General features: G+C 39.7%; 1 protein-coding gene across 6 annotated transcripts in view; it reads left to right on the top strand.

The window, feature by feature from the left end:
- eya4 (EYA transcriptional coactivator and phosphatase 4) overlaps positions 1 to 22,200 on the top strand; it is a 343,216-nt gene that overhangs the window by 269,405 nt on the left and 51,611 nt on the right. For all 6 annotated transcript variants that reach the window (XM_052024458.1, XM_052024460.1, XM_052024456.1 and 3 more), the window contains one exon: positions 5,864 to 5,947. In XM_052024458.1, the coding sequence (XP_051880418.1) occupies positions 5,864 to 5,947 (84 nt within the window). The remainder of the gene's footprint in view (positions 1 to 5,863; positions 5,948 to 22,200) is intronic.

Raw genomic sequence — 22,200 nt, 5'->3', positions numbered from 1 at the left:
AAGACAAAGGAGAGTCGGTGGATGTTATTTACTTGGATTTTCAGAAGGCCTTTGACAAGGTGCCGCACATGAGGATGCTAAACAAGATACGAGCCCATGATATTACAGGAAAGGTACTGGCATGGATAGAAGATCGGCTGATTGGCAGAAGGCAAAGAGTGGCCTTTTCTGGTTGGCTGCCAGTGACTAGTGGTGCTCCTCAGGGGTCAGTGTTGGGTCCGCTAGTTTTCATGTTATATGTTAATGATCTGGAGGACGGAATTGAGGGCTTTGTGGCCAAGTTTTCAGATGATACAAAGATAGGTGGAGGGGCAGATAGTGTTGAGGAAGCAGGGAGTCTGCAGAAGGACTTGGACAGGTTGGGAGAATGGGCAAAGAAGTGGCAGATGGAGTACAGTGTAGGGAAGTGTCATGCACTTTGGTAGAAGGAATAAAAGTGTAGACTATTTTCTAAACGGAGAGCAAATTCAGAAATTGGAGGTGCAAAGGGACTTGGGAGTCCTAGTGCAGGATTCCCTTAAGGTTAACTTGCAGGTCGTGTCAGTAGTAAGGAAGGCAAATACAATGTTAGCATTCATCTTGAGATGACTAGAATATAAAAGCAAGGATGTAAAGCTGAGGCTTTATAAGGTGTTGGTCAGACCACATTTGGAGTATTGTGAGCAGTTTTGGGCCCCATATCTAAGGAAGAATGTGCTAGCATTGGAGAGGGTGCAGAGGAGGTTTAAAAGAATGATCCCGGGAATGAAAGGGTTAACGTATGAGGAGTGTTTGATGGCTCTGGGCCTGTACTCGCTGGAGTTTAGAAGGATGAGGGGGGATCTCATTGAAACCTACCAAATATCGAAAGGCCTGGATAGAGTGGAGGTGGAGAGGATGTTTCCGTTGGTGGAAGAATCTAGGACCAGAGGGCACAGCCTCAGAATAGAAGGACATCCCTTTAGAACAGAGATGAGAAGGAACTTCTTTAGCCAGAGGGTAGTGAATCTATAGAATTCATTGCCACGGACGGCTGTGGAGGCCAAGTCATTGGGTATATTTAAAGTGGAAGTTGATAGGTTCTTGATTAGTAAGGGCCTCAAAGGTTACGGGGAGAAGGCAGGAGAATGGGGTTGAAGGGGAAAAATAATCAAATGATGCAGCAGACTCGATGGGCCATATGGCCTAATTCTGCTCCTATGTCTTATGGACACAATGTGCTCACTACATGAAGCGTATGTAAAAAAAGGGTAGGCCGTCACTTAATGGGAGTTTGAAAGAACACTTCATTACACTGCAATCCTCTGTTGTAGCACCATCTACAGGTGCAATGACTCTTTCAAAATATCAACACTATCACCAACAACCTTGATAGACTTCCTATAGGAATTTTCAATGCATTGTGATATGGAATGGAGTGACCCGATTACAAATTTCAAATCATTGTACATAATGCTACAGAGAAACTTCCAAAAATCTTTCTCTGTGGAGAGTTTAAATTCTACATACCAAGTTAAAAATGTTCTTTTTGGTTTGTTTCTACTGATACTTCTCCCTGCTGGGTCAACGAGCAGAACCTTAAATGATGCATCTCAGAAATAAATGATGTGAGACACTGAGGTGTTTGGACATGTTAAAGTGCTATATAAATACACTTATCATCATCATTACAATCATCATTATCCTAAAAGACCAAGAGCCTCTCAGGTTTAAGGCCTGTTTATACTGAGCTCATTACCACTGCAAGCTTGGATTGTCACATACTTTCAGAGGAGCTGTTGTCAATTTAAGGAAGTAAAGTGAGCAAAGCAACAAAATATATATCACAATGGTAATTTTGCAACATAATGGCCTTCTATTCAAGAGAAATCATGTTTAGGAAATATGACAAAAAGAATTACTTTCTGTTATAATGAAATAGCTTTTCACTAATTCTCAGTGTATTATTGTTATGGAGCTCTGCATTTTGCACATTACTTATATCTATGCATTGCATTCCTCCAAATGTTGCTACTTCATTTCAATGCTAAGAAAGTGAGTTCTAAATGTTGCTATTTCATTTCAATGCTAAGAAAGTGAGTTTCAGTTAAACATATGCCCGCACTGAAATTGTGCACATAATTTCAAATTGTTTCTCGGCATAGAAAGAAGTTAAGTATTAGGGTTGATTTTTTTATACTTAACACGTTATTAAGACAACCAGATGGTGTAATTTAATTGGAATTGGACTGATTTACTTTGCCCTTGGTCCAAATATTTTTAAGCAGCCTAGTTTCCTTTTTATTTAAATTTGTCCATTCAGTCTCATCCACAAACGTTGGAGATTTTGCATCATGTCTCCTAAGCAAGTACAATCATTTTCAAATAAAGAGTCCTGCGTGTTATTCAGAGTTGATCCCCTTCCCCCTCCCTCCCGAAACCCGATCACCTTAGAATGCATGATTTCCCCTGTGGCAATAACAGTAAATTTATAGCTGGTGGGGCGAGCAGTAAATCTGCTCCTTCTCCAAGCTTTTTGTTTCTCCGTCACCATTGACTTGAAAAATATTAGTTGCCTCAATATCTGCCGAGTGGTCTTTACACAACACAGCAGGCATTTACTTGAGTTGCTACCATTCACAATAGTACCTCTGGGGCATTTAAGTATATGATTTGCACTTACAATTAAATTTACATTTCAACCCACAGATAGAACTCTGTTCTGGTTAAGCCACAGATCCAGACATCATTCCATATCTCAGTAACACAGGCAACTGTCTTTCTGTTTCATGGAAATAAACACAGGCTCCCTCACAAACTTTCTCACTGTCACTTATAAAACCAGCAGAGGCATGAGACAACTAGGTTGTAGTTGCTGGTTTATATGTTCTGCTTGGTGATTTGTTTCCCAGGAGTGCTCACCTGATTTCTGGTAGAAGCATTCAACTGTTATATCCAGATTGGAGTGGTAATGGGAGTTTAAGGCAGAGATGGCACAGAAGGAAGAATCTCTTTTTCTAGTTGTACGGAAGTCCCAAAAGTAGTCATCAAGAAGGGCTTTACTTTAGCAGCCTGCAGCCCATCTATATGAATTATCCTTTGGAACCATTCTCAATACAATAACATCAGCCTTGACAGTGGATTTTACATTGAGGTTAGAGCAGACAGCAATCTAGGGAAAATGCAGTTAAACCAGAATCAGAAAGCAAATTCACAGTGAACTCATTTTCTCCGACCTTTCTGATTCCACATGGCAAAGTCTCCAATTTATTGGAGACAATTCAGCTTTAGGACTCAGATTTACCATTCATTTGGGTCACAGTGCAACTGTGAAAAATCAATGTTTTATTGCAGCCATTTTTTATTGTTTATTAATTTTGGAGGATTGGGATATCATTAGCGAGGCTGGCATTCATTGTACATCCTTGGTTCCTTGCTGAATTTCAATTGAAAAGCAAAAATCTGCAGATGTTGGAAATCTGAGATAAGTGCAAAGAATGTTAGGAATAATCAGCAGGTGAAGCAGCAGTTTGGAGAGGGAGAAAGTGCTAGTGTTGCAGGTTGATGACCATTCATCTTTATTTTAAAGCTCCCTGTACTTACTTGCTTGCCAGATCATCTCAGAGGGCAATTAAGAATCAACCTTTTAGTAATCCTGAAGTCATGTGTGGGCCTGACTAACGAAGAGACCAGATTTTCTTTCCTAAAGAATATTAATAAACCAGATGAGTTTATATGACAACCCATTAGTTTCATGATCACTATTATTGAAACTGACTTTTTATTCCAGATTTATTTAATTACTTGAAATAAAATTCCCCAATTGCTGTGGTGGGATTTGAACTCCTGCCTCAGAATCAATTATCTTTTCAAAGCTCTGAACAGACTCCGTCTGTGAGATCTCCATTGGTCTGGCAGGATAATCAACAATGAAGATCAGGAGATCTAATCAGTGTGACTAATGATTGGTTACCTGAAGCTCCATTTTACAGTCAACTGAAGAAAGGGAAGGACTCAACAGGGCAATCAAAAAAAGACACAAGAATAATCTAAACAAGCAGCCTGGGAAGATGTCTTTCAAAAACACTCAAAACATTTGAAGAGAAGTCAGTATATAATTCATAAATAAAAGGAAAAGAAAAAATAACACAAGAGATGAAACAAAGTTAGGAAAGGAAATTGTGAAAAGGGCATAAACAGACTACAAAGTGAAAAGATGACTTAAGTGAATGGGTAAAGATCTGGCAAGTAGAGAACAAAGTAATTTGGGAAATGTAAAAATGTGCATTTTTTTCAATAGCATATTAGAAAGAAGTATCTTATGTAAATGGTGAGAGATTGCAGAGTTCTGAGATGTGGAGGGTTCTGGGTGTCCTGGAATATTATGTGCAAAATGCAAGTATTCAGGTAGTGCAAGTAATTAGGAAAGCTAACAGAATGTTATTGTTTATTGCTATGGGAAATGAATATGAAAGTAGGGAGCTAACAATTTACTTACATAGGATTTGGTGAGACCACATCTGGAGTACTATATACAGTATTGGTCTCTTATTTATGGTAGATTGTTAATGCTTTGGAAGTGGTTCAGAGAAATTTTACTAGACTAATGCCTGGAGTGGACAGGTTGTCTCATGAGGAAAGGTTGGTCAGGCTAGGTTTATATCCACTGGAGTTTAGAAGAGTGAGAGAGGACCTGATCAAAACATAAAAGATCCTGAGGGGTTTTGACAGGGCAGATTGTGGGTGAATCTAGAACTGGAGGCCGCTGTTTAAAAATAAGAAGTTTCCCATTTAAGGCAGAGAAGAGACAATTTTTTTTCCCTCAGAAAAATGTGAATCTTTGGCAGTCTCTTCCTCAGAGGGCAGTGGAAGAAGAGTCTTTGAATATTTTTAAGGCAGAGGTAGATAGGCCTGTGAAAAGCAATCAGGCGAAAGGTCAGCCCAGATAGATGACAACGCAAAGCTGAGGTTATAATCAGTCAGCCAAGATTCTATTAAATGGCAGAGCAGGCTCAAGGGACTAAGTGATCTGCTCCTACACCTAATTCATGGATTTATGCCATTAACCATAAAGACCAGTTTCTGGTCACTGTACTGGATAGAGAGTAACCTTGCATAAACATCATATGCTGACTGCTTTTGTCCTTAATTTCTTAGTGATCAGAAACCAGGAGTTATGGAGAAGGTTATGGACTTGGGTGTTCCTCCTCAAGAATCAATCCTCAGAAACAAAATGTTATCAGGAAGAATGATTGGATGTGGGCCTTTATTTCAATTGGCTTTAAATTCATAAGAGACGAAATTATTCTTCAGCTATCAGACCCTTTGTGGAGTTCTGTGTTTAGTTTTGGGCACTGAAGCTTGGGAAAGATATGTTGGATCCAGAGGAGGTACAGCAAAGATTTAGAGGATTATACTAGAAAGGGTTAAATTACAATTGCAGATCACATAAATTTAGATAATACTCCATTGAGATTGGAAGATTAAACTAATTGAATTGTGGAAAAGATTCAGAAGGCTGAAGAGTCTATTTCTGTTTCTATGTTCAGTTCCAATCTCACTGTTAGATCGAAGTAAGATAATTACTAAAATTATTTTTGGTGAAGATATTGTGTCTTGCCCACTTCTTGCCAACTAAAAGTAAAATGTACTCTAAAGATTTCAATATCATTTATGCGAAACCAACCTTTAAAATCTTTAAATATATATAAGTCTATTTAGTGTTGGTTGTGTCATTTTGGTAATAATGTTTTGATGTGAGAAATATATCGTGAGCTTAAAATTAGTATCATAAATAGTATCAAGTTCATTCATTTGTATATTTAAAAATTATTGAATCAAAGTAATATTTTGCGACACTGATGTAAAGTAAGTATTATTTCACTGATTATCTCTGTATTTACAGCGAGTATTTGTCTGGGATCTAGATGAGACTATCATCATCTTTCATTCTTTGCTCACAGGATCGTATGCACAAAAGTATGGTAAGGTAAGAAATTAAGCCAACCATGCAATTTGCTTTCATTTCTTTTACTTATGATAAAGGCTTTAGTATTAATAAAAACGTCAGGTTTCCCAGTTAGTTGACTTTGTACCAGGTACTCTCCAAGTGATGCTGTATATTTATCATGTAACACTGTTCATTTGGCAGTGGAGACTTGTTTGCAGTCAAGTTGTGGGACCTTGTTGCTTCCTCCAGTAGATAGAGGCTAGTTTTCTCAGAGGATTGTTAGATGTTATTGTAGGCTTTTTGTAAAGTAAAAAAAAAATTGCTTTTGAACAACTCCTTGACTCAATGTGAAGCATGGCCAGAATGTTTTCTGCTCTTGAAGTGTCTAGAAATGTAACTATTAATGAAATTTGTTATTGAAGATACTTCTTATAAAAAGAATTCCTGATGTTTGAGGAAAACAGCCAACAGCACTGTAAAATTGCACAATTTCAGGGATCAGTAAAGCAGGCCTAATTTTACAAATATGTACAAAAGGAATCATACTGGGTACAGGAAGCATTCTGTATTGCTGAAAATATTGCTTTTATGATATTTTACCTTTTCATTTTATTGTGTTTATGCTTTCTAAAATAGTAGCTTCTGCACATTTTTTAATGTTTGAATCACCAATCTCATGTGAAGTCCTACAGAATGCAAAAATTCCAATCCTGAATATTAAAAAGCACAAAATAGGTTGGGTACTACTGAAAAGATTACTAGAAAGGTATGAATATTTAAACCTTCAAAATCATTTGTTAGATAAAACATGCAGTTACAACTGCAGTTAGATGGAGAGAAAGGGTTTTTGCTTGTTGACCAGACATGCTCGAGCAAACTGTTTCTGACTTTCAAAGGATTAAATTAGGCAAGTGGGAAATGGAGGATTCAGCCATCACTCAACATGCGCTCTACTTCTGTAGTATCCTCATTGACTGAAAGCAGAAAACCAATAACATCCACTATTTGTAAGAGACTAACTGAGGCCTACTTTTGAATTTTTCAGTCAGTAGTTTGTTGCAGCAGACAGAATAATAAGATTTATATTGGATCACTTGTAAAACTGCACAGTAGTCAATTGGGGTCAATGTGTTGAAGATTTTGCCAGGACCCACATTTTTTATAATAATAAAATGAAGCCTATTGTCTAGTGCTTTAGTCTAATTCAGTCAATTAACGCAGAAAGAAGTACTGTTGTTTGGTGCAGAATGCAATTTGCTGCTACATTTAAACATAGATTTTACACTCAGTACAAGTCCTTTTGTTTTCTTATTATGTTTAAACAATATCTGCCTGGCTGATCTAAAATAACACTCACTATCACAGGCAAGCATTGCTTTGTCCCAATGAGCAACAATGCAAAATTCACATTCAACCCACCTAGAGTGCTGAAGAATAGATTTTTAAATGGAGAATTAATGATGCATCAAAGCATAAAGTTCTCTTAACACACAAGCACCTCCTGTACATTTAGCCTGCCATGTAACCTTTTAGCTCCGTCTCTCCAATTTATTTAATAAAACTAAAAATATACCAGCTATTACCAGCAATAGCCTTACCCTTCAAGCCAACAGCAACGGGCTATTGATCAGCAGTAATGTGCAAGTTGTCCAGCTGACTGCCGACCATTTCAAACGGCATTGATTTCACACTCATTATTATAAGTAATTGCTGAAAATTTTCAAAAAGCGGAGTAGATTCATCAGCATCCAAAAAAGTAGGTAAAGTTTGGAAATGTTGCTACTCTTGACATAAATTCCACACATAAAGTTAACCTGTCTCTATTTTTTGGAATATTTCCTGTATTCTCCATTTTATTTCTAATATCCAGCATTTGCTTGTCATTGTGGTAGACACGTATTTTAATCTTATCTAAATATTTAAATTTTGTCATGTTTATCTTATGACAAACACCAAAGTAGACTCACAGCATCATATATCAATTGAAGCAGTCAGTGTGGGGGTTATCTATGTCTGTGATTCTCTAAAGAGCTTAGAAAGCTGTCCTTTCAGTGAGATAAAATGAACAAGATCACTATTGTCCTTACTAATTCTTCTGTTTCAGTTTCCCTTCTGTGCCCTAAGCTGATGGATCTTTAAGCTTGCCCCAGCCTGTATTGTCATCCTGGCTGTTTCCCTATGTAAATATACTGGACAGATTTCTGGAGCTGTTTCCACCTGCATTGGGGAACCACTCTCAGGGGAGGCAAGGAAAATACTCCTGGAGGCCTGAGAGCTTGTAATATAGCTGACATCGCTGTGGAAACCAATGCACATTATTTTAAAAGTGGTTGGGTGCAGAAATCAACTGCAGGATTATTTGGTTGCCAGGGAGCGTTGAAATACTCTCTCCAAATCTCTGTGCTTTCTTTTCAGTTAGCGCACCTCATCTTTCAAAATCACACATTTTAGAATATTTGATTGGGCACAAAAACAACAATGTTCTTCCAGTCCAGTCAGTTCCACAGTTGAAAACCAATTAGTTGGGATTGTGGTTCCTGATGATCACCAGACTATTGACGAAAGGTAGTGAGGCTACTGATAGAAAAATGTTACTGATAGACTGACGGCACATACCCAGTACTTGAACTTTGTTCTTTAAAGCTATTGCCGACAAGACTATTTTCTTTTCATTTGCTTTTTGAATTATTAGATAAATGAATGTAATAATGTTTCTGTCTAGGGCACATTGTGAAATTCCTATTTTTAAATAGAGCTTTTGAAGTAATTTTGTTTGGTCTGGCAAGATCACATTAACATCTACCAACCTGCAGAAAAAATACTAACTATGACACTGGGATCAGTAGGGAATTTTTTAAGTCAGGTTTTGTCAATGGCTGAAGTCATACTGCAGGAAGTGATAACTGAAAACGATATCCATCCACTTCTTCTCCAAGGCTTCAGGCACAAATTACACAGGACTTTGTGATGATAGGTAGCTAAAACCATTTGACATCTCTGCAAATCATGAACTAAAACTGTCCTTTTAGAGACTTCTCTGTAAATCTGTACAAAGATCTTGGAAGCCACATTGATTTATTTCACCTGCATCATTTTGGCAAAACACGTTTGGGAAAATATATTCCCTGCCTAGAGAAAGCGACAAAATAAATTTCTTAGATGGGCTGTTTACGTGACATTGCTAAACATTGATGCTTTATCCCTTCAAGTTTTGTCAAAGGCTTGGCAAAGTACTGCAAAGAATTGCCAAATTATAAACAGGGGTGGATGTTATTCACTAAAACTTCAACATATTTCATAAATACTTTGAAAGGAGAGAAATCTCTTTTGGCTTGAAATGCTATTATTGCAAGATCTGTCCTAAAGGTAGTGTTGATTTTGGAACTTCTGCAATGCAACAGATCGTCCTGCAAACTTTGTTAGGCCATCAAAGTTAAAGTCAAAGACCAGTTCCATACTGCAGTAATCACTGGAACACTTTAAATGCTCCAACATACTTTGAATTCTAGGCATTCTTAAGCAGAGGGTTTTATTGATAATCATACATAAACAAATAATGGTATTTTTAGCCCTGCTCCATTCACTGTCACTGACTCACTGCTTACTCAATGACTCTTCGCTGCTCAGTTATTCCCCCTCTCTGCTCCATTCACTGTTTCTGCATTGCTCCATTCACCACCCCTCACTGTCCCCCTCCCCGTCCACACCACTGCCTTGTCCCCGTCCCACTCACTGCCACCTCCCTGTCCCTCTCATTGCCCCCTCACTGACCTGTCTCTGTTCTACACAGCTCCAGTTAACTCATTCCTGGGTCCTTGGTCCTCAACCTAATTGGTTTCCTGGCCCAGTTTCCAGTTTCTTCTCCAGGGCTTGGTGCTGACATTGAAAAGGCTCTGGGCCCCAGCCTCAGATCAGAGACCCAGACCCAGTATTAGGTAGGCTCCAGGGGACTGGTAGGACAGTGAAGGTGTAGTGACAGGGGTTGTTGAGTCCTTTCTCTGGTCTGTAGCTGCAGCCTCTACACTGCATGAGATATCCCCACATATCTCCTGAGGACACCATGGTTGCTACTTTTAATGTGTTGACACTTCTGTAGGACTCATCCTCAATCCCTCATTCTCTGTTGGTTTTTACAAGTAATCTGACACTCCGTATCAAATGACTATTGTCAGTCCTATGGTTGAGGCAGCAAGGGTGGTGGGAGGCCATTCGGGACAGATATGGACGCAGTGGGGCCTTGGAGGCAGAAAGTGCAGATGGATCAGTCCGAAACGGTCCATGGCCATATGTTGTGCACTGAGCTGTCCTGAGCTGTCTCCCTTTCAAGTACTAACCAACACTGGGTTTGCTCAGCCTCTGGGATCAGACGTTTCTAGAGGTTTCCCAAAAGGCCTTATTGAATTATTCCAGTAATTAAATAAAATTCTATGTCCAAACTATACGTCTGTGTGAACATAGCAACAATGGGGAATTTTCTATATGTTTGCAGTTGTTGCATTTTTCAGTACATAAACTGAGACAGATATAAAATAGCACTCTAAATTTATGAACAAAAGACTTTTTTTATATCATTCATTCACAGGATGGGGCAACACAATTATTTATTGCCTGTTCCTAATAGTCCTTCAGAAGGTGGCAATAGGCCTTCTTTTTGAACTACTGTATTCCGTGTGGTGAAGGTATTCCAACAGTGTGTTAAAAGTCAACTACATTCCTATGGCTGTGAAGTTACATATAGGTCTGACTGGGAAAATGCATCAGATTTCCATCCCTAAAGGAAGTTAATGAATCGGATAGTTTTTCACAACAACACAGCAGTTTAATAGTTACCATTACTGATACTAGTCTTTCATTCGGGATTTGTTTAATTAACTGTCATGGTGGGGATTTGAACTGGGGATTTGAACTCATGTTGCCAAATCATTAGTTCAGATCTCTGGATTACTAGCCCAGTAGGAATAGCACTATTTCACTGTACCAGACAAGTTAATGGATATTGCATTCAGCGTTAAATTTTGGGTATTATTACAGGTCACGTGGTTAAAATGATCTCTTGTTGAAATGAAGGTAGTTATCGACCCTATCCATATCCTTATTTAACAAAGCTACAGCCAGATTACCTAAGACATTTAACTACACTGATTAAAAATGAAAAATAAATTTTTGCATGACAGATATCAGATTACTTTCACTGAGAACACTACTGTTCTCTTCACTGAGGTTAGCCTGCTATTTGGATCCAGTGGCAATTATCAAAATGAGTGAAAAGAATCATTGGATCGATTGACAGGAATGTGTCTGGTGATGGCTGACTCAGTTTGAATGGCCACCAATTCTCACTGGGGAGGAACTGTGACACCTTTCTATCACTTGGTGGTGGCCACCAGTAGCCTCTTGGCCTTCAGTGCAGACCTTTCCATGAACACTCCATTAAAAGAATGGACCACTAAAGGATTCCATTTCTATCCTAATGGGTCCCACTTTCCCTCCTTGATTGATTTGTGCTTCATGTTCATCCCAACATCCAGATTATTTGTCAGTTCAAAGTCCAAGGAAGTTATTGTTATAGCAAAAGAACAATTTACATTTATGCAGCACCGTTAACATAATAAAACCTCCTGAGGAACTTCACAGGAGTATTATCAATGAGAATTGATGCTTAGTCATATGAGAAGAATTTAGACCAAATGACCAAAAGCTTAGATAAAAAAATAGATCTTAACGAGTATCCTAAGGGAAGAAGGAGAGGTAGAAAAGCAAAGAGCAAAGGGCACAGCTATCAATATATAAGTGATTAAAGTCAGCAATTAAAATCAAGAGGCCAGAAATGGAGGAGTGCACCTTTATTAGAAGCACTAAGGCTGGAAGAGATTACAAAGTAAAAAACAGATGGATTTGAAAATAAGATTATAAACCAGAGGTGTTGCTCAATTGGGAGCCAGTATAATCAGCAAGACCAGAGTCAGAGTGAACAGGGCGATATGAGCTGGAATATGAGCAACAGAGTTTTGAATGAGTTTAAGTTTATAGAGAATGGAAGATGATGAAATAAAATAGGTGAAATTCTGCAGATTATTGTAAAATGCTTTGCCAAAATGTTCCACATATTTCTAAATACACACTGTTCCCAAGGCTCAGTAAATTGGGGAAAAAAACTGTAATTTTGAGAAATATGACAACCTCATACAAAGTAATACAGCTCAGTGTTTTTTTGCTTGGAGAAGTAACCACTTTTGCACAGAAAAGCAGCTGCCAATCATAATCAGTGAGTCTTTTCTTGCTGCTAATAGGCTTCTAATGTAATGAGTGCGAAGAACAAAGACCCCAGCTGGAAAATTAAAGACAGGTGGAAGAAGATTCAGTTGTCTTTCCCAAACTGTGCAATATGCAACAGAAGGTGAATCACACCAGTCAGATGTGATTTAAAAAAAGTAATGCAAAACATATCAAACCAATTAACCTGTAACATTGTGAGAAATAATTAAGTGAATTAAAACATAAGGTCAGCAAATGCAAAACATAACATTGACAGTATTTTGTAATATCGTCCCAAATTTTGAAAGGTTTAGTGCAAATCACGGAGCCTAGTTGCAAGTGCATAAGCCATGTTGAAGGCAAATTAACAAAATTTTGCCCATGAAGAAACTATAGATCAGAAATGAGTTTCTGGGTTCTTTATCATTGATAGAAGAATGATTTGTGCATAAATTGGATCAACAGCCATGTCATTTGGAATTTATTCATTTTGCATCCTCCTCACCTTTCAACTCACCAGCCTCCACATCCAACATATACCACTTCCACCAGCTCCAACAGGATCTCACCACCAGCCACATCTTTCCCTCTCCTCTCCTTTCTGCTTTCTGTGGGTGCCACTCTCTCCATGACTCCCTGATCCACCCATCCCTTCCCACTCACCCTCCCCATTCCGTGGCACTTTCCCCTGCAATCCTAGGATGTGCAAAACTTGTCCCCATACCTCCTCACTCACCACCAGGGACCTAAAGAGCCCTTCCTGCTGAGGCAGATATTCACATGCACCTCCTCCAACCTCAATTATTGCATTGGGTACCAAGTGTAAGTGGGTGACTGTTTTGCAGAGCACTCGTGTATGTCTACAACGGCCATCTTGAACTTCTGGTTACATGTCATTTCAACTTCTCTTCCCACTCCCACACCAACCTGTCTGTCCCCAGTTTTCTCCACTGTCACAGTGAGGCCAAATGCAGAGAAGCACAACACCTCATATTCCACTTGGATGGTATGAAAATCAAATTTCCATTTTCGGGTAACCCACACCTTTTCCATTCCGACCAGTCCACCCAGATTTTCTCTCCCTTACCAGCAGGAACGGTAGCATGACGCTATTACAGCGCCAGCGACCCAGGTTCAATTCCGGCCACTGTCTGTAAAGAGTTTGTACGTTCTCCCCATGACTGTGTGGGTTTCCCCTGGGTTCTCCGGTTTCCTCCCACATTCCAAAGACATATGGGTTTGGAAGTTGTGGGCATGCTATGTTGGCACCAGAAGCGTGGCGACACTTGCGGGCTGCCCCCAGAACACTCTACGCAAAAGATGCATTTCACTGTGTGTTTCGATGTACATGTGACTAATAAAGAAATCTTACCTCATCTCATCTTATCTTATCTTTTTCATCTTCTCCCCCCACCCCTTCATTACTGAGATTTGTCACCCTCCCCCACCTGGTTCCATATGCCCATCATCCCATTCTTATCTGGTTCCATCTATCACCTATCAGCCTTTGACTCAACACTCCCACCTCCACTCCTGCAACTGGCTTCATCTGCCCATCATTCCCCTCCTCCCACCTTCCATCCCCCACCTCGTTCCATTTATCACCCACTAGCCCCTGTCTCACCCATCCTTCTCACGTTATCCTGGCTATTTTCCCTCTACACTCTCAGTCCTGAACCGAAATTTCAAGCATCCCTTTGCCTCCACAGATGCTGCCTTACCTGCTGAGTTCTTCCAGCAGTTAGATTTTTGCTTCAGATTGCAGCATGTGCAGTCTCTTCTGTCTCCTGGTTGGAATTCCAGATAGGATTCCAGATTTCTCCTCATAGAGGTAGCAAGTACTTCTCAAGAGCTTCTTAGGAGTTTGAATTAAACTAAAGCCTGATCATTTTGTCACAATGGTTGCCTGAAATGTAGCCTACAGTCCCTGGGGAACAACTTATTCCAAGTAGCTCAGGCTGACAGAGCTATTAAGAGTTAACTTGAAGATCCTAAAATTACTAACTAGTGGTTCACTATTATAAGAAGCCACAGAGATGTCAAAACTAAAATCTGGCAATAATCAAATAATGGAGATGATAGCAAATGAAAAATATGAATATAAAATTGTATGGGCTTTGCCTAAAAGGAAGGCCATATGATTAATAGTGAAAATTGATCTCAGATAAAGAACTAATAGAATACACAGGGAGTAAAATCCTTCTCTATCATTTTTTTGCTGCATGTACATCAATCAGATTGATTCTGAAAGTCTCACTAACCAAGGAGTTTGGCTAGAAATTCAATGGCTATATATTTTCAACATTCTGCAATTGAAAATCAATGTTTCCTTTCCAGAGTGAAATATGATGACAACTATTTCTGGCTTGTTTTGTGTCACTTCAGAACTTCAGCTGGGCTCCTCCAGACATGAGTCACCTTTGCGTGCCTGGCACGATTTCTGAGTTGGGATGCATGTAATGAACCAATTCCCCATGCAGTGCTCGTTTTAGAACATTATGGGGGGACTTGGACCATTGCCGCAGGACCGATCATCATTGATCACTCCTAAGGCAACTAGAATTTCTAGGCTGTCATCTATTGATTTACAAGCTCACATATTGCAAGATTGCTTATTTCATTTGAAGCTGTCGAACTGCTGGTTATAAAGTAAAATCCTAAGATCTTTGGCCATGTTACCGGTGCAGGTTATCAGGAGAAGCTCCACAGAGTAGAAACAACATCCATGAATTTGCAATTTAGTAGGAGCCACAACAATTTGGTGATTTTTTTAACTTAGACTGAATGCTAGAAAACCGATGTGATTAGCAATGGAGGTCAGGGAAAAGTAATATTGGGTTGGAACACCATTCCATCAGTTCCTGTAAGTTTCCCACTCATAACAATCAGAATCAGGTTTATTATCATTGACAAATGTCGTGAAATTTGTTGTTTTGCGGCAGCAGTACAGTGCAAGACATAAAGACATAAAAATTACTGTAAGTTACAAAAATAAATAAATAGTCATGGGTTCATAGACAGTTCAGAAATCTGATAGTGAAGGGGAAGAAGCTGTTCCTGAAATGTTGAGTGTGGGTCTTCAGGCTCCTGTACCTCCTTCCCCCATGTTAGTAACGTGAAGAGAGCATGTCCTGGATGGTGAGGATTCTTAGTGATGGATGCCACCTTCTTTAGGCACTGTCTCTTGAAGATTTCTTCGATGGTGGGGAGGGTTGTGCCCGTGATATGCCCTGAGTCTACAGCCCTCTGCAGCCTCTTTAGATCCTGCACATTGGAGCCTCCATACCAGGCAACCAGTCAGAATGCTCTCCACTGTACATTGCTGACGTTGGAGAGGGTTCAGAGGAGATTTACGAGAATGATTCCAGGAATGAAAGGGCTTAAGTATGATGAGCGTTTGTCGGCTCTTGGACTGTACTCGCTGGAGTACAGAAGGATGAGAGGGGACCTCGTAGCGACATTTAAAATGTTGACAGGTAAGGATAGAGTAGATGTGGCTAGGCTGTTTCCCTTGGTGGGCGTGTCCAGGACCAGAGGGCACAATCTTAGAATTAGAGGGTACAGTTTCAAGACAGAGATGAGGAGAAGTTTCTTTACCCAGAGGGTGGTGAAATTGTGGAACTCCTTGCCACGCACAGCAGTGGAGGCCAGATCAGTGGGGGTATTCAAGGAGGAGATAGACAGATATCTAAATAGTCAGGGTATCAAGGGATATGGGGATAAGGCTGGCAAATGGGATTAGAATAGTTTTTTTTTTCTCTCTCTCTTTTTTCCCACCCCATTTCTTTTTCCCTTTTCCTTGGAGCAGACTCGATGGGCCGAATGGCCTGCTTCTGCTCCCTTATCTTGTGATCTTGTGATCTGTAGAAATTTGCAAGAGTCTTTGGTGACATACCAAATCTCCTCAAAACTTAAATAAATTAATACTTGCCCCAATTGCTCTCAAGCTCTGACCCTTATGTCTGTGTATAAGTCTTTATGCCTGCAGTGGAGTCTCACAAAATGCAAAACTGACTTCTCCAGGTGATTTTAATCTGCTGTTGTGAGGCAGGGTCACAACTATGAGAGACACTGCTAAGAGTACAAGAATCTTTCTTCAGCAACAATGGCATGTCACCTAATAACCACCAGTACAAAATTATCAAATAAGATAAGAAAGAAACTGAAAAAGACTAATACCTAAAATATGTAAATCATAAGAAGGGCAGTAGGGACAAACAATAAAATTATAGGCTGGTGAGCCTTACATCAGTGATAGGGAAATTATTGGAGAAGATACTTAGGGATAGAATTTACTCACGTCTGGAAAAGCATGGACTTAGTAGGGACAGTCAGCATTGCTTTGTGTGGGGGTTATCATGTCTTACAAATGATTGAATTCTTTGAGGAGGTAACGAAGATTGACGAGAGTAGGGAAGTGGTTGTTGTCTATATGGACTTAAGTAAAGCATTGGACAAGGTCCCGCATGGCAGACTGATCCAGAAGATTAATGCACATGGGATCCACGGAAGATTGGATTCAAAATTGGCTTAGCCACAGAAGACAGAGTGTAATGGTGGAGGGGTGTTATTCTGACTGGAAGTCTGTGACCAGTGGGGTTCACAGGGATCAGTTGTGGGAGCTCTGTTATTTGTGATATATATATATATAAATTATTTGAATTAAAATGTACGTGGGCTGATTAGTAAGTTTGCAGAAGACACAACAATTGGTGGACTTGTAGATAGTTAGGAAGGTTGCCATGTGATACAGCTGGGTATAGATCAGCTAGAAATATGGGTAGAAAAATGTCAGATGGATTTTAGTTCAGACAAGTGTGAGGTGTTACACTTTGGGAGGTCAAATGTACGAGAAAAGTATATAGTAAATGGCAGGACCCTTAGGAGTGCTGATGTACAGAGGGATTTTGGGGTATAAGTCCATAGCTCCATGAAAATGGCAACACAAGTAGATAGGATGGTAAAGAAGGAATATAGCATACTTACCATTATTGGTCAGGCCATTGAATATAAAACTTGGGAAGTCATACTGCAGCTGTATAAAACTTTGGTTAGACCACGTTTGTGTACAGTTCTGGAAAAATGGGAGGCTTTGGAGAGGCTGCAAAAGAGGTTTACTAGGTTGTTGCCTTGATTAGAGAGTACTCGCTATAAGGCAAGATTGGACAAACCTGGAATGTTTTCTCTGGAGCATCAGAGGCTGAGAGGTGACCTGATAGCAATATATAAAATTTTGAGAGGCATAGTCAGGGTAGATAGTGAGAGTCTTTTTCCCAGGGTGGAAATGTCAAAAACTAGAGGGCATAGCTTTAAGGTTAGAGGGGAAAATTTTAAGGGAGATGTGCGAGGCAGATTTTTACACAGAGAGTGGTAGGTGCTTGAAACGTGTTGCCAGAGGAGGTGGTAGAAGCATCTATGATAGAAACATTTAAAAGATATTTAGACAGACATATGAACAGGCAAGGGATGGAGTGATATAGGCCACGCATAAGTAAATGAGATTAGTTTAAATTGGCATCAGGATCAGTATAGACATCATGGGCCGAAGGGCCTGTTCCTGTGCTTTATTGTTCTGTGTTATGTGTAATAGAAAATACATCTCCAAAATTGATGATAATGTGACAATTAAGTATATTTAAAAAATCTTCCCAGCGATCAGTAGTATTGCACTAAACCTTTCTGAGAAGCAGAAACTAATGAAAAACCATTAATTTTATGTATTGACTCAAAAAGTAACACTCCACGGGAAACCGACTCACACTGGTTTCTAAATAAAATTGTCCACAAGAGAAATATTCCCCAAAAACTCAAATTTTTCATTTTTAGTTTTTGTTGAAAATTGTGTAAACTGCAGTTTAACAATTTTTGGATGAAAACATAAATTTAATGCTCTTATTTATTGAAGTGGCATATTGTTGATCCTAACTTTCTGCACTGTGTAAATTATGTATTTGGCAATATTTCAAGTCATCTGTATCATTTTGATTTGTCTGCAGATGTCTAATGAGCAAAGTATAAAAATGAATCCCGCAGCAGGAAAAACAAAGTTTCAGAACATATTTTGGTTGAGTGCAGTGTGAAAATCCTACTAGTTTTAGAAGAACAGGCAGGGTTTTACGTGCTTTTAATAACAACAGTAAGGCACAGACTGAGTGTTATTGGTACAGCGTTGCAGTCTGTGAAGCGAATGTTCAGTTGACTTTCTTCAAGTTTGATGCAAGAGTTATGTCTTCTGAATCCTGAGATGTGCTACTCCCCAGATTCACAATACATCTGTTCGAGAATTGATGCACTGTATTTGAAGCTTCATATTCAAATTGCAATATGTGTGTACTTAAGGAAGAAGTCTTTGGTTTATATCGCTTGCAACTTAATTGGCAAGGATTTTATTTAGAGCTTTTCCAAAAGTGCTGTATTAAAGCTCCATATAATGACTTTGTTTGGTGCATGTTTGACATGGATATTGTGTCTGACACATAAGCACAACTCACATCAGGAAATGCCCAGTTAGCTTTTTGGAGTGGTGACAAATGAGCCAGAAATGGTTGTTACTGCATTTCATTCCATGGCTTAATACATCTGCAGTCTTATGGCACAAAACAGTCTAATCTCAAGGCATATAAATTTTGAAACCTACCTCCTTGTTCACACTTTTAATCATCCATCCTAAAGAGCAGAATCTTATAAAATTGTACGGTTGTTGTGGCACAGAAGGAATCTATTCAGCCCATCGAGTCTATGGTAACTCCTAATAGAGCAACCTTGATTCCCATTCCCCACCCATTCCCGATGTTACCCATATAAATCCCTTTTGAAATCTCTGATTGACTGTGTCCACCACAGACTGTGCCCCAATCATAGGTAATCTCTGCAGAAAATATTGCTCTTGTCTCCCTTGTATCCATCTTGGATTTTTTTATCCAGAGTTTTACCCTACTTGAACTGCCCTCTGATGGGAACACCTCCCATCTCTGTACTGCATGTTATGATCTTGTACACCTCTATCGAAATTTCCTCTCAACTTTCTTGTTTAAAGGAGAGCAGATCTAGCTTCTGCAGTCTAACCTTGTGGCTGAAATCCCTCATGCAGGGAACCATTACAGTAAATCTCTCTGTACCCTCCCTAGGATACTCACATCCTTAAAGCTGTAGAGACATACAGCACAGGAACAAGCCACTCGGCTCAGTGAGTTTGTGCCACTCCAACCAATAACACTAATCCTATGTGAATCTCAATTTTCATTCTCCTCATATTCCCATCAACTCCCCCCCCCCCCCACCACCCTCTCACAGAATCTATCACTCACCTACACACTAAGGGCAATTTACGTTAGCCAATTAACCTACCTACCTGCATGTCTTTGGGAAGGAGGTAAACAAAGCAGAGCACTTGGACAAAACTCATGTGGCCACAGAGAGAACTCTGAAACACATATGGTCACAGGGAGAGCAGACAGCATCCAAGGTGAGGACCAAGTCTAGATCTCTGGTGCTGTGAGGCAGCAGTTCTACTAGTTGTATTGCTGTGCCGCCCTTAAGTATAGTAACAGTACTAGGTGCAAGCATCCATTATGACCCTAATCAGTGTTTTATAAAGATTGAAGGTAACCTCTGTTTTGTAATCTATCCATCTAAGAAAGAATGCCAGAATCCCATTAACTTCACTTACCACAATCCCATTGGGCTTTCCCGTCTACAAGATTTAGGCACATACACACCCAGGTCAGGTGTTCTAGCACATATTTTAGAACTATGGCATTTAATCTATGTTGTCAATTATTCTTTCTGCTAAAATGTATCACTTCTCATTTTCTGTATTACGCTCCATCTGCCACTGTGTTCCTAATCTACCAGTCTGCCTTGGTCCTCTGTTAGTCCACGTATCATCTACATATTTAGAAATGACCCAGCACACTATGTCTGAGATGTTAATATTCATCATAATACCACTTCCTGGCCCATTATGTCCATGCTTACCAACATTGAAGGTATTTAAAATACTCCACTTTCCCCCTCTCACTCCATGGCCTTTTAGGTTACAGCTCTTCAAGTGCTCATCCTGATACCTTTTCAATATGATGAGTGCTTCTGCCTCCATTTCAAGCAATGATTTCCAGAACTTCATCTCATTGGGTGAAAACATTTTTCCTCATCCACTCTCTGCCTGCAATTATATTGGGCCTTGGTGAGACTGCATCAGGAGTATTGTGTACAGTTTTGGTGTTCTTATCTACTTGCTATAGAGTAAGTACATGACTGATTCCAGGGATGGCCAGTTTGCTGTATGAAGGGGAATTGAGTAGGCTAGGCCTGTATTCTCCATAGTTTAGAATAATGAGCTGAAATCTGATTGAAATTTACAGAGATACAGGGCAAATTCTTCCCCTTGCTGAGGAATCTAGAATCAGGTGTTGCAGTCTCAGAATAAGGGATAGGCTACTTAGGACAGAGATGAGGAGAAATTTCTTCAAGCAGAGGATGGTGGAATCTTTAAAAATTCTCTACCCTGGGGAGTTGTGAAGGCTCAGTCACTGAGTTCATTCAATAAAGGTACATAGATTTCTGGATTTAAAGGAATTAAGGGAAGTGGAGATACTGCAGGAAAATGGCATTGAGGTGGAAGATCAGACATGACTGATGAATAGTGAAGCAAACTCAAAGAGACAAATGGCTCACCCCGGCTCCTATTTGTTATGTTTTAATGTTTTAAACCTTCCACCAACTAACTGAAATCTATATCCCCTGCGTATTGGCCTCTCTGCCAAAGGAAATGCTCTTCCTGTTCACCCTAAGCAGCCTCCTTGTAGGTGATTGCTATACCCTTTTCAGTGGTATCGCATCTTTCATTATTTAGTGACCAAACTAAACACAGTAATCCAGCTGTGAAATAGCTGGTGTTTCATGCAATTCTAGCATAATTTCCCTGCTCTTACACTCAATGCATTGGCTGATAAATACAGATATTAATTTTGTCTTCATAACCATCATATCTGCTATCCCTCTGCCTTCAAGTATCTGTACACTTGTATTCCAAGATCGCCCTGGTCATTGAACATGGAACATGGAACAGTGCAGCACGGGACATGCCCTTTGGCCCACGATGTTGTGCCAAGCTAATTAAACCAATTACTCCTAATTAATCTAATCCCTCTTCCCCACACATTGACCATATCCCTCCCTTCTCTGCATACTCATGTGCCTATCTAAGAGTTTCTTAATCGCTCCTATGCTATCTACCTCCACCACCACCCCTGGCAGTGCATTCCAGGCTCCCACCACTCTCTGCGTAAAAAAACTTGCCTTGCACATCTCCTTTGTACTTTCCCCCCTCTCATATTAAATACATGCCCTCTAATACTAGACATTTCAATCCTGGGAAAAAGATACTGGCTGCCTATACTTATTAATGCTCCCTTTTCTCATTGACTTTCTTTGCCCTCCCTCAGTGCACTATTTCTTTCTTCTCTAGATAGAATTCCATTTGCCAATTTGTGCCCCATTAACCAGTCATTGATGTCTTCCTGCAGCTTCAAACACTCTTTCATCCAATCAACCACCATGCCAAATTTAGTATGATTGGCCCCTAAATTTACATTAGACTTATAGACTCATAGCACAGAAGTAGACCCTTTTGGCCCATCAAGTCTGTGCCTACCATTAACCACCCAATTACAGTAATCCTACATTAATCCCATTCTCCCTACATTCTATCAACTCCCCCTGGATTCTACCATTTACTAGGGGCAAATTGCAGTGGCCAGTTAACCTACTGATCTGCACATCTTTGGATGTGAGAGGAATCCAGAGCACACAGGGGAAAGGCACACTGTCACAGGGAGAACAAGTCTGGAATATTAATTTTAACCAGTACAATTCTGACATGAGAGCAATATCAATAGCATTAGCAGTAGACATCACAACTGCTTCTTACTTAATTTCCAGCCAACCTTAAGGCCTGGTAGACAGAAAATCCATCAAACTCCAATCATAACTACTGCATATAATTCTTAACTATTACGATATTTTTTGATGTTTTC

The sequence above is a fragment of the Pristis pectinata genome, chromosome 10 (genome assembly GCF_009764475.1).
Source record: "Pristis pectinata isolate sPriPec2 chromosome 10, sPriPec2.1.pri, whole genome shotgun sequence".
Lineage (NCBI taxonomy): Eukaryota > Metazoa > Chordata > Chondrichthyes > Rhinopristiformes > Pristidae > Pristis > Pristis pectinata.
The sequence above is the reverse complement of the archived record's forward strand: the minus strand, read 5'-3'. Positions and strand labels throughout refer to the sequence as shown.